The sequence below is a fragment of the Nyctibius grandis genome, chromosome 32 (assembly GCF_013368605.1).
Source record: "Nyctibius grandis isolate bNycGra1 chromosome 32, bNycGra1.pri, whole genome shotgun sequence".
NCBI classification, from domain to species: Eukaryota; Metazoa; Chordata; class Aves; order Nyctibiiformes; family Nyctibiidae; genus Nyctibius; species Nyctibius grandis.
In genome coordinates, this window is record NC_090689.1 from 3,321,001 (window position 1) to 3,333,529 (window position 12,529).

General features: G+C 38.4%; 1 protein-coding gene across 4 annotated transcripts in view; it reads left to right on the forward strand.

Annotated features, from left to right (window-relative positions):
• The window catches only part of ARMC8 (armadillo repeat containing 8), a 67,742-nt gene that overhangs the window by 34,790 nt on the left and 20,423 nt on the right, over positions 1–12,529 (forward strand). For 3 of the 4 annotated variants that reach the window (XM_068421103.1, XM_068421106.1, XM_068421105.1), the window contains 5 exons: positions 375–434; positions 1,633–1,713; positions 4,694–4,769; positions 4,860–4,950; positions 8,614–8,674. In XM_068421103.1, coding sequence (XP_068277204.1) covers positions 375–434; positions 1,633–1,713; positions 4,694–4,769; positions 4,860–4,950; positions 8,614–8,674 — 369 coding nt within the window. The remainder of the gene's footprint in view (positions 1–374; positions 435–1,632; positions 1,714–4,693; positions 4,770–4,859; positions 4,951–8,613; positions 8,675–12,529) is intronic. The other variant, XM_068421104.1, reaches the window with a different exon arrangement.

The window sequence follows — 12,529 nt, forward strand, 5'->3', positions numbered from 1 at the left end:
TGGCCTTGCTATTAAATTGGTGCCTGAGCTGCTTGGTAACGATACGTTATGTTCTCAAGTTTTCACATTTATATTTGAAGCTGTCCCTATTTATGCGTCGGTGCTTAACCTGATCATTAAACAAGCTGGATTGGTGCATGCAAACACAATGTGTACAGATTAGATATTTTAATGTAGATCTAGTTATGCAACTAAGAATCCACCCCAGTGTCACCTCTGTACATGCGTTTGTCCTGTTTGCACAGAATTTACCGTCTGCATCTCATTGAGAAGTCACTAATACTTGTGGATTGTGAAAACTGTCTAGGTCAATATGATTTCTTTTACTTTAATTTCATTCATTTTTTTCACATATTTTAATATCTGTTCTTCAGCTTCAACACTGGCATAGCTGCGGCTTTAAATCATTGCCTCAGCCACTTCTGTGTGCCAATGTAAGTTGTTTTCCTACTTCAACCATGCTGTTTTAATTGCATTTTTTGGTAGAAAGCTCTTGGTGGCAGTAGCAGCTGAAGCATCTCTTAAAGCACCAGATATGTTACATCTAAAAGTAATTTCATGCTTTTGTTCTTAGAGGTAAGGGATGTTCTAAAAATGTTCTTTTGAATATAAGAGGAATCTCATTTCAGCTGTATCTCAAATGCGAAAATAAAGCGTCGCTCGTGCATACTAGGGTGTGTAGATGTGCCCATAAACACAGCTGGGTTTGAACAAAAGATTAAGGAGGGAAGATACTTTCTTCACTTGCAGATTAGTCAAGAAAATGCATCGAGGTATGATTAATGCTGTGATATTCTAAAAGCTGAATTTAAATTGTGCATAGCCCGTGCTTGATGCAAAGATGACTAGTGTCATGAATCTACTTCTAAAGAGATGTTTGTAAGTCATGGAGCAGATTTCAGAAGAGACTATTGAGGGTTGCAGGCCCCACTGAGATTTCATGTTGTTTTTTCCAACCTCCTTGACCCTTGTCATACTACAGAAGCTCTGAAACCTTTCTACTGCAAAATTCAGTATTTGTATTTAATTCCAAATGCTTTTTAAATCTTGGAAAAATATTGGTGTATCAACCATTGCTGACTTAGTTCTTGAAGTCACTAAATGGGTGTTGGCTCACTGGATTTATGGCTAAATATGTTTGAAACTAAAATAATCTGTAGGAGGAAAATCTGAATCTGTTCTCAAAGCACTGTCACATTCTGTCTGGAAACAGTTTCAGAATTAATTCCCTCTCTCCTGAAGTTAGAATTGTTGAAAACGCTTAATATCACCAGTGAAGACATTAGTAATTGGGGGTCTTTTATATCATTTGTAGGGAAAATCAGGAGCTTTCCATTGTTTCCGATGTGAAGAATAGAAACATAAGTTCTCTATCCGTGTGTCTTCATTTGTGAAAACTAATTTTATTGCCTATTGAAGAAAAAAGTGGAAATGATTACCAAAAAAGGACAAATGCTATAAAAATAAAGAGTTGGACTTGTTTATTTAAAAAAAAAATGTTGGTATGCCAGCTGATTACCAAGTAAATGTTAATAAATCTGCCTTTAATACTTAACAATAAGTTGCAGATAGCAGAAACCTCTTACCTATTCTTCTAAAAAAATAAATCATGTTTTGTGTTTTTCTTTGAAGGGTCCAGATCACCAGACAATCTTATTTAACCATGGAGCTGTTCAGAATATCGCACATCTGTTAGTCTCCACCTCCTACAAAGTAAGACATTAAAATTACTCTGTGTTTTACATGTATTTATGAAAGGAATCCAAATGAACATCATGAAAACTATGTCTATGCATATGAACTAAAACTATAAACAGGTATAATGTATATTTCTAGAATAACAGTTGTTTTTACTTGTTGTATGGATTTCTATCAAAACAAGACCTATTGTCAAAACACCATTAATTAAAACAGAGCTGGCTGTCACTGATCCAAAGCAGAACAGTCACTTGGCAACCCAATAAAAATGGTCTAATTTGTTGAACAATAAATGAGAAAAAGAAATTAAGCCAAAGAGAAGATGATGTGAGCTGTTCTAAGCAGAAGTCATACTTGTGAAAACATGGATATGGAACGTGTGGAGGCCACCAGCTACCTGTGTCTTGTGCTCACTGAATTTCTGGAGTCTCAGCTCCATTCTCTGTTATGTTTTGGAAGTCCATCCTGGACTATCCGAAAGTACCACCTCTGGGGAAGAGAATGTCATCCTCTACCTGTAAGGAGGGTCAACTAGCTCTTTTCAGTCTAAGGCCAAAATTTCAAATCCTGGGCTCAGCCTTAGGAGTCTGCTGTAGATTAATTAATAAAATGTTTGAGTGCATAAAATGCTTTCTGAGGCTCTTCTGAGTAGTTTGGTTTTTTGAGAGCTAACAGATGTGTGCTATTTTGAAATCTGTCTGAAGCCAGTCCTATGATCTCTAAGGACTTGAACTTTCATGGACTTTCTTATGAAGATATAAATTTATCTCCCCCTCTCTCCCCCCACCTCAAGTAGGAATGTCATCATTCTGAAAATAAGAAACACTTCAAAGTATCCAAATTTATCTTGAGTTATTTTTATTATAATATCTAATACAAAATATCTAGTCTGTTATCATGCCATTTGTATTTTATTGAAAGTAGGCTGTTCACTGGTTGATTGAGACCGGATGAAATAACTGTGCTCGTCTATTTGATCTCCTGCCTAATGCAGAGCATTCTTGATAAAGTGTCTCTCAGCAGGAAAACCAGTCTTTAAATGAGAATGTCAAGTGAGGGGAAATGTGGTGCTCAGTTCCAGGGGCTTGTTAATTCCATGTGTGGTCCTTTTTGTTTGGTTTTGGGTTTTTTTATAAATCCACTAGGAAATACGCAGTCTTCAATATTTTGTTAGTGAGACTGATAAACTTCTGTTTTCTGTCTTTCTGTGCTAATTAATTTTCATCATGATCAGGCAACATTTTGCTCTTTCTCCCATTAGCTGACCTTTTTTACCCTATATTGTAAGGTGAATTTTCCAAGCTATGTTTAGCTTGGAATCTTTTCTAATGGCTTTAAAACTTCCCTAGTTTTTTAAAGGATCTGCTTTAAAATAAAGAAATCAGAGCAAGGTAAAGTTTTCAAGTTGCTTTTTCACCAAAAAGGTACATGTAACATTGCATTAAAATATATATATTTAGTTGTACCTTACTGGAGAGATGTATAAAGCGTTCTCTATTTCCTCCTTTGCTAGTTTGGTCAGGCCTTTAAATTCCAGGTGTACGTAGTGGGCTGCTCTTCATACACTTTCCTCTGTTAATACTCCTGGTATTAACAGCTTCATTGTGGTCTTAGCTGCTTTCTTAGTATTATGCAGTAATTAGACATTCTCAGACTTCTAATGTAACTGGTATGTTTTTGTAGAATACAAGCCATCTCATTCTCATACTTCTCTATCCAGTTTCTTCATATTCAAATAAGAACATAACAGGAAAAGACAGCATTTAAAAACTTGGCTTATTTTTCAGTACTTGCAGTAAAGGCCAGCAAGGTATCTCAGACATTTAGGCAATGGGACCACATCAGTGAACAGCAGAAACCCTCAAAATGGGATTTCAGTCCCCATGAGAAGAGTTTGTCCAGGTCTGCCAAGAGAATTGCCTATTATTTTTCAATAAACAATTTTCCTTTGGTTTGGGGATTGTCCCATAGCCAGCTGATTCTACAAGTATCTTTCCCATGTGTTATATCACTACCAGTGTGCATCTTCACCACGGGTGAGATATCTAACACAAAGGCACTGCAGCTTTGCAGTGGCATTACCAATAATGGTTTCAAGACCCTATTTACATATTTTTCCAGATGCTTGAGTTTCCTGTTTCTCATAAACTACTGAAATAATTGCCCTTAAGTAGACATGACTAGCAAAGAAATAGTCATCGTAGTAATTTTAATATCTTTAATAGAGGAATATAATATAAAATACTTAACTTCCAGCTAGACTTCAGTTGTTCTCGTTAGAACCTGAACTAAATTAGATTCTTCATCTGGGAAGATAATGGTTGGTCTTCCCTGTGTCAAAAAAGAGGTTATAAAGACTTCATGGCCTGGCGTGACTAGGCAACCATGAAATATTGTTCGATTAAACCAAGACATGGTTTTGGACTGGAGGAGGAAGATCCAGCATGAAGAAACTTGTGAATCCTTTTTGTACAGGTGATACCTGAGGCTGTGTAATGGCAGCAAAACTTATGGTATATATTTGTTTTAAGATGAGTTTAGAATCCCTTCAAATGGGTGGTTCTCTTCAGACATTTTATTAAACTCAGCTTTAAAGGCTTCTAAATATAAATCTCAATGACACGTATTTCTCTTATGAGTCCTGGAAGAAAAAGTACTATTGTTATGATACTTCCATTCTTTTCTTGTTGTTTGCACATTTGTGAGGCATCACAAATAAGGCCAGTATTGCTGACTGTCTAGTTCCCAGGTTTTATCCTTGCTTGTCTTTTTCACAAATAGTTCACAACATACCCTATAGAAGCATAATTCCAAAAGGGAGATCACAGGAGTCAAAGTAGGAGTTAGATGTTTCCATCTGCCTTTTATTCATCATCTACATTTCTTATTGAATATACAGAATTATTTTCTACAAGCCTATACAGCAGTATAGACCAATTTTGCTTTTAAGTTAGCGTTTACATTTATGCTTCATAAATATTATGTTTTTACACAGGTTCGAATGCAAGCACTAAAATGCTTCTCAGTTCTAGCCTTTGAAAACCCACAGGTATCAATGACTCTTGTAAATGGTAAGTATAAAGCTGCTGTTGCTTATTTGACACTCATTTTCTTGACTGGCTGAACCAGAATTACTTGGAGTTTTCTTTCGTTGCTTGCAGTGTCGGTTGATGGAGAATTGTTACCGCAAATTTTTGTGAAGATGTTACAAAGGGACAAGCCTATTGAAATGCAGCTCACATCAGCCAAATGGTAATTTCCATCAGGAGTTAGAATGAAATAGTATGCACTTTAATACTTACTTTTTTAACTATTCCCTCTTTGCTTGTTGCAAAGTAATGTGGTCTAAAATCTGAGGAATAATTATAGATATTATTTGCATTATCTAAATCCTTGAAGAGGTGGTTCTCACCTAATAATCTTTATAGCATAACTTGCACTCTTTGCTGTACATGAACAGGAAAAAATGTTGCTGGGCAGCACCTTTTGTCAGGAACAGGTATTCAGACATATGGATTTTCATAAGCTGAACTGCCGTTTTCACAAGTAGTTTGGGTTTTATGCTAAGTTTTACTTTGAGTAGGCTATGGTCAACCATATGTCCTTACAGAGTATAATACTGAAATACAATCGTGTAGTACAGGTTAGTCATAGAATGAGTAATGTCCTTGTTGTACCACTGTTCAGAGGACTCAGCTGACTGGGGCTGTGGTGTGTTGAGAACTGTATGCACTAAGATGATGAGAGAGCAGAGCTAGTCCCTCTTCCCAGCTGTTCTAATTAAAATAGATTATTCTTTAAGCTTCATGTGCTCATACAGCAGAATTAATGTTATTAATTAATTTTCTAATTCAAATCAAACTTTCCCTTCTGGTGTGGGCACATTTCTGTGTATTCATAATGACTTTCTACCCTGTGACAAAATGTGACCAAGTTCTGTAAGAGCAACACTAGGGTTATCCTCACTTCATAAGCTGGGAATTGACTCCCTTTAAGACCCTTTTCCTTTTGTTGTGTTGATAATAAGGGAATAAATTGCTTCAGAGGGTTAAAGGGGTAAAATTACCAATCACTATACACTGCTAAAATTAAATGTAACTCAAGAGTTTGATCACTGATGTAATGTTTGGTTATTCTTTTAGATTTTGATGACTTATTTTTGGCCTGGATCGGCAAGTTCTCTGATTCAGTTCACCCAACTATTTCACTGATGCTTGTCTCAGTGCAAAGGTCTTGAGACTGTGGGTGAGGAAGAAGTAGGGTAGGTAGGCTGGCCTCTTTTGTAACATTGCCAGGTTATGGTGAATTAACCCACTCATGAAAGCAGTTCTAAAGACGTGTATGTGGGGGGGGTTGTTTTAGGTAATCCAACTCCATATAGGAGGTCTGTCTGGAGACCTCCCACGCTCCCTTCCAACCACAATTGGTCTATGCAGTCTGGTTTTACTGGTTTTGTTAGGTAGCTCCTAGTGAAGAAGGCAGGTTAAATTAACTGCATTGTAGCAGTCTCAGTTCTGATTGATTTATGTGTTTCTTTGAGAATTCGGAGAATACGTAGAGAATTAAGTATTGGAAATTATTTTTTTTTACTGATCTTGAGATAAAAGGCAATTGGTAAGTTATGAAGGCAGGTTGGAGTTAAAAGAATTGTTGTGGCTTTGGACTATCTCCTTGTTCTGGGGTGAATGCTCCCAGGTCTTGTGGTGTTCTTTACTGATCGTCTTCAAATTGGAAGGAGTTGGGTAGACAATCCCGTCTTTTGCTGTTGCTTTGCAGTACTTTGGCTCGAGTGGACCTTTGAAAGTATGGAAGAGAATGATGCAGTGAAAAGCAAAAAAGAAAATTGCAGGAAAGTGGAAGACAAAGCAATATCTTGAGTTTCAGATTGGGTTTCTAATGACTGTCACAGGCAGTCAAACTTCTTAGTAGGGCACTCAAGGCCTCAGTTTCACGACAGTCCTGGGGGCTTGCAAAGAGATCCTGGCTTTTCTTCTATAAGTCCATTCCCTGCTTGATTCCCCCCAAGCCAGACTCTCTCAGTTTTCTTTTTTCCTAATGCAAGTAGTAGCTGAAATTGTCACAGGTCCCCTTTTTTTTCTGCTTCCAAAATAGACTTCACTCCTACCTTACCAGCTTTGGTCAATTAATCTGCAGTTCCTCTCTGATTTATTAGTGGAGTCCTGGGAATGCAGATGTAGAAGGTTTTTTTTTTATGCATTAGTGAAGCCTTTTGTGAAATTCCTGTTTAAATCCAGACTGGCATACAAGGCTATCTTAAGAAGTTTCCTTTGTTTTTCAACAATTGGAGTAGACCTGGAAGACCCAAGTTAATACCTCTTGATTGAAATGGAGTAAAGATCCTTCAGTTGAGCAGCGGTGTTGGCACAAAGGGGAGGGCAGTAAGCCTCTTGGGAGAGTGATTTGCAGCTACAAGTGGAGCAGTAACCTTTTCTACTAAAATTACCAGAATTGATTCCAGCTAAGCCAAGCCTATTTTACCTAAGTAAAAATACTTTAACTTATTTCGTGTTTGAAATAGAGCTGCTTTGTCTGGCAAATGAGGTCTAGCTGGACTAAATGGCAACTGCAAGACGGGTGCTTTCCTCCTGATTGTTCAGGTGTGAAAATGAGTATTTCCTGCTGTCAGCCACAAGGCTTGGACAGTAAAAGTTTATAAGATCATCTCTATGCTAACAGTCAAGTCTTATCTTTTCTCTTCCGAGAAATAATATATAGAAAGACTTCTGATTATGGGATTTTAGCTATGTCTGTCACTGGTAGGTGTTTGGAACAGGATCAGTGATGTTACCTTCTAAGAGGTGAAAGAACTCTCTTCAGGCACTTGGAAAGAGCTCAGGAATGCAGTGAAACACAATATGGTTACAGTATGTTAGCATATTACTGCTCCTTAGCTGAGCAATTATAATTGACCCTATGTACACTTTTAACTTGCCCAGTTAAGAGTTGAAACATGTTAGTTTTAAGTCACCTTTACTGAAATTCAGTTATTTTTTTAACCTCAGCTGTGGCATGATAAAAGCCAGTTACAACAGCTTAGTTCAAAAGCCAAAGATACTTGAGTGTTCCTGCACTGAGTGCAGAGCAGTTATCTTCCAGCTTCATTCCACTTCCTTGCAGCAGAGCACATAAAAGCTATAAACCACTTAAACGTAAACCACTTTTATTGGTGGGTGGACTACTTTGCATTTGGAGCACTTCTATGGGTAGGTTAACAAAGCAACTTATGCATTTGTCTGATGTCGTGTGTAGGCATTGCAGTTTGAGACCTTGGAGTTGTCATATCCGCTAAGTCGTTGTCTAATAAAGAACAAATACTGGTTTGATTCAGTGTCAGAGACTTAATTGGGTTCATCATTAGCAAGGGTTTACTTATCCAGAGGGTGTTAGGATGTGCCTGTGGACAAGCATCACAACTATACTGCATCTCCTAGGCCAACGCAAAGCTTGAATGGCTTCTTACTCAGCTGTCAGACTACCAACCCTACATTGATTTTTCTCCTGATTAAGTGCTTGCCCATGGTGTGTGCAGCAAAGGACAGGTCTATGTATATTGCTCCTTTATCTTAATATAACTTGTTCATTTTGGGGTTTTTTTGTTGGTAAAAGAGGTTTGTAGATGAATTGAGTTTGATGGTTAGACCTTTTTTGACCAGTGTGTGTGGTGTATGTATGGATCAGTGCTCCGGCAAGATGTCCTGTAGTAGAAATCTGCTTAAAAGTACGCCTGTAGTAGTTTGTTCGTGTGCCCAGGTCTAGTAAGCACAAATGTATTTAAATCAATGTTAGGACAAAGGGGAGTACATTTCATTAGTGCAGTTGGTTGTTCCGCAACATCTTACTTAAGCGCATAAAACCCGGTGATGGGTAAATGTATGTTTTATTATGTTGTTACAGCCTTACTTCCATGTGCAGAGCTGGAGCAATACGGACAGACGATTCTTGCATCGTTCTTAAGGTGAGCTGGTTAAACAGTTTTCTGTTTAAGAGGTTTTTCTCACGGAGGGCTATCCTGTTTTTGTCTCATATAAAGAGTAGCACAAAATCTGTTACGCTGAAGACTTCAAAGCACCAAGTTCCTCTGATTTTTTTTTTTTTTTTAATCTAAAAACTTAGTTCCCTAGTTTCCCTTTGTGTCTTTAAGCATTTATAGTGACGTGGCGTTTTAAAGAAGCTTTAAATAAAGAATCATATTAAAAGGTCAGTATCCAGGAATAAATATCCCAGAGTCTGACATGCATCCATTTGAGTTTGTAATCATTTCAGTAACCATTTGTAAGTAACATGGAAACAACATTACTGCCTTGGTCTGTGTGGGTGAACAAGGCGCTGGTTTGTCTTTCAGTAGCTTATTTCACAAGGCTATAGCCACAATACTTGCACAATCTATACACGGAGTTTGTCACGAGCAGATCATTTCTCAGGTTTCACAATGTTTTTCTACATTTGTCTGCTTCATACTTCGGCTAGGGAGATTTGTTATTGAAAAAAACCTATGGTGCTGAAATATTGGATCTGATTTTTATACTGCGTGTGACTTTATAAGGAAATTCTGTAAAGGAAACTTCATTAAATACCATAGGAATGTAATTTTTCTTACTAGTCACACTTCTATCTAGTCAAAAGAAAAAAAAAAAAAAGCTGTTGATGAGCAAGCATATCAGCCAGAGATCAGATAATACTAACACTCCTTGTTTCTCCATGACATATTGAAATATTACTGTAGTACTGCAATGAGAAAACATGTTTACTTTCTTTGATAATTACTGTAGCAGTCTGGCAGACTCCAAAGCTTTTAGTCTGTTTTTAGCATCCTTCATTCCAGAGAATAACACGTAGTTCAGACTTAAGGAAATGCAGTTTAAATGCCTGAAAAAATAATTTTTTCCCCATATGTGCCCCTGTACCGAGGTTGAGAAGACCACATGTGCTCTTGGAATGAGTCTGGCAAGTGAAGGGTCTAATCAGCAAAGCAGTCGTTGTCAGGATTTGATGGTGTGTGCTCTGAGACCCAGTAACTCTTTACAGGAGTTCTTTGGTTTTGGCTGTGAAGGTCCCTCCACGGTGTTCAGATCCTCTCGTGAACAGACAACTAATAAGTGTTTGTGTGACCACAATGTGTGCTGCATGTCCGTGGCACTGCAGATAGCTGTGTGTACTGCTTGAAGCAACAAATACTCACCACCAAAGGCTGCTGATCAGTGTGTTCTGACTGTGGTCTGGTGCACACCCCTGATGGCTCCTGCAAGCTTCCATTTTAAACTGGAAGACTATCTCCAGTGTCCCTTAGTCCTTCTCTTTGGTAATGCTGGGGAAAGAGTAGGTTGTATGTAAGATACTGCAGTAAGAAAGCATATTCATTCTTTTTAATATCCATGGCAGTAGAATCTGGCATACGTACAGCTTTTGTTAGTGGGATTTTAGTATACGTCGTTCCAGGCAATGACAGATGAAAAATCCCTACGTTGGCTGAGGCAAACGCCCATTCCTCCTGTCTTTTTACACAAGAAAGTCCAAAATGCAATTCATTCCAGTGTTGATAGTGGCATCTGTTCTGCACAGGCATCTGGTCTTACAGCAAGTGAGGAAGCCAAGCTGCATCCTTCTCCTTCATTCTCTCACTTCGCTTTTTCCCAAATCGACACTCCAATTCCCTGATCTCTCTTCTTCCTCCTGCAAACTGAGGGCTACAATTCTCTGCTCCCAGCCTGTCTCGCTCCTGCAAACCTCATTCTTCTTTTGAAAATTCCTTCCCTTCAGAAATCCCTCACTGTCTGCTTAACCCTGGGCTATGTCCTGGTCAGGACATGTGGGTTCTGGAACTGTTCTGCTCTGGGGAGAAGAAATAGGGGGCTGCTGCTGTAGCAAAGGCAGCTTGTTGCTGCTAGCTGGCTGCTAGCTGTCTGTGGAGCTATGCATGCTCTGCCCCGTGTGCCCAAGGGATAACTGCAGTCCTTTCAAACCATTATGAACTCGCTTGCCAGACCGCAACAATTTCTTTCTCATGGAAGCTGCTTCAGTGCAAATCAACATTTTAAGCTGTGAACTAAAATTTGTTGTAATACTTGAGAGTAGACGAAAGAGTGAGGAGAGAAGGAAGGCACAGAACCTTGCCTTCTTGTTCAAACAACTCGGGTAATTTCTTCTTTTCTTCTGGGGCCGCTCCAGGAACTCATAGTTTTAAGATAACACACTGTCTCGGTCTGTGGTAAATCCAGTCACAAATTGTTTGACCTCTGGTGAACTAAAACAAAGCAATGCCCCCTTTAGTTTTCAGAAATTATTGAAGAGAACATTGACCCTTTGCTATCAAACTTCCCTCATTTGAAGGATAGTCAGGGATTTGTATTTCCAAAATGGTTTTGATTTATTTTCATTGCCCAGAATGAGTAGCGAGTTGGCCTGTAACATGGGAAAAAATAAAATCAGTTGGGGTGGGGAGAAGGCAGAGGAGGCTGATAAATAATGGATTTGACTGGAAGGGAAATTATTTCTCTGGAATCCTAATAATGGAAGTGACTGTCCTGACGCATCCCAGCGATACCATGTGAATTAAGCATTCCATCTTTACAGCCCGTTTTCAGACTCTTATCCGCTGGCCAGAAAAGGTCAGGTGTGCTTTGTGGCTCTTCATCTTATACCTCTACCATCAGTCCCCTGCTCATCTGCGTTAATTACATTGTACTGACCTGTAGGTCTAATGGAACAGTTACAATGCATCCTTCGGAATTCTTGATTTTGTTTGATTTTAAACAGATGGAATTGCTAGAAGTTGAAAAGTATGAGATTTGTGTTTCTTGGGTGCTTGCAGCCAGTGACTTAACAACGTCTAGCGCTTGAATTCCAAGAAATAGCTCGTTTCAGTCCATTTGACCTTGGAAAGAATTGGAAAGTACATTATCTTTGGGGTTTAGACATGGAATTTCACTCCTTTTCTTTCTTACTCAACCTGAATGTCATTTTTTTTGAGAGCTTATGTTCAGCGTTCATGATTTTATTTATTCTAGTTTATTTTAATCATTTGAATGGTCAACACATAAAAGTTATTTCAGGTCCCCAAAAACATAACTCTGAGAAACATTTTCTACTAGTGTAATTCTGTTGAAGTCAGTGGAGTTACACAAGCAAAAACCTTGATATTATTCCTCATCCATTTTCATGCTTCTGTTTGGTGAGGTTTGAGTGACCAGAGTCCCAACCATTGGAGAACTGGTCTTCCCAGAGTTAAGTGCTTTTCATTGAGCTTCAGGTAAAGAAAGATTTGATTGTTTTAAATATTTAAAGTAGAGAAAGAAGACAAAAATGTTGCCATGTGAGTGTAACCAAAGTAGGGGGGTTTATCAGGGTAAGGCAGAACGGACCTGGATTCCAAGTGGATTTCATTTCTTGTTGACCAAATATACTACTTAGGAGTACTCCTTCCTTCCCTACTACTCCTAGCAGCCAGTGTGGGTCAAGGAAGCCCTGAGATTATTTTTGACTGCATTGTCCTTAGTCAATCCTAGATTGCAAAAGAGCAGGAGGGGTCAAGTACTCTTGAGGACAGCTTGGGTCCTTTTGGTTCTTGTGCGTAGTAAGAATAAACCTGTGCAAATATGAACTTTTAAGGGATTTTTTTTTTTTTTTTTTTAGTTTTTGCAAAACTTTGACCATTGTCACTTCTAAACATTGCATTCACACAGACTGATTTTGACTGCATGAGAAGTTGGTTGAAAGTAGCCTACTGTATACTTAGTAATACCTGAACGATTTCTCTGTGTGTGTAGTCTTTAAAACACTAAAATCTTTTTGTCTGAAGCTGCCGATCTAAAGA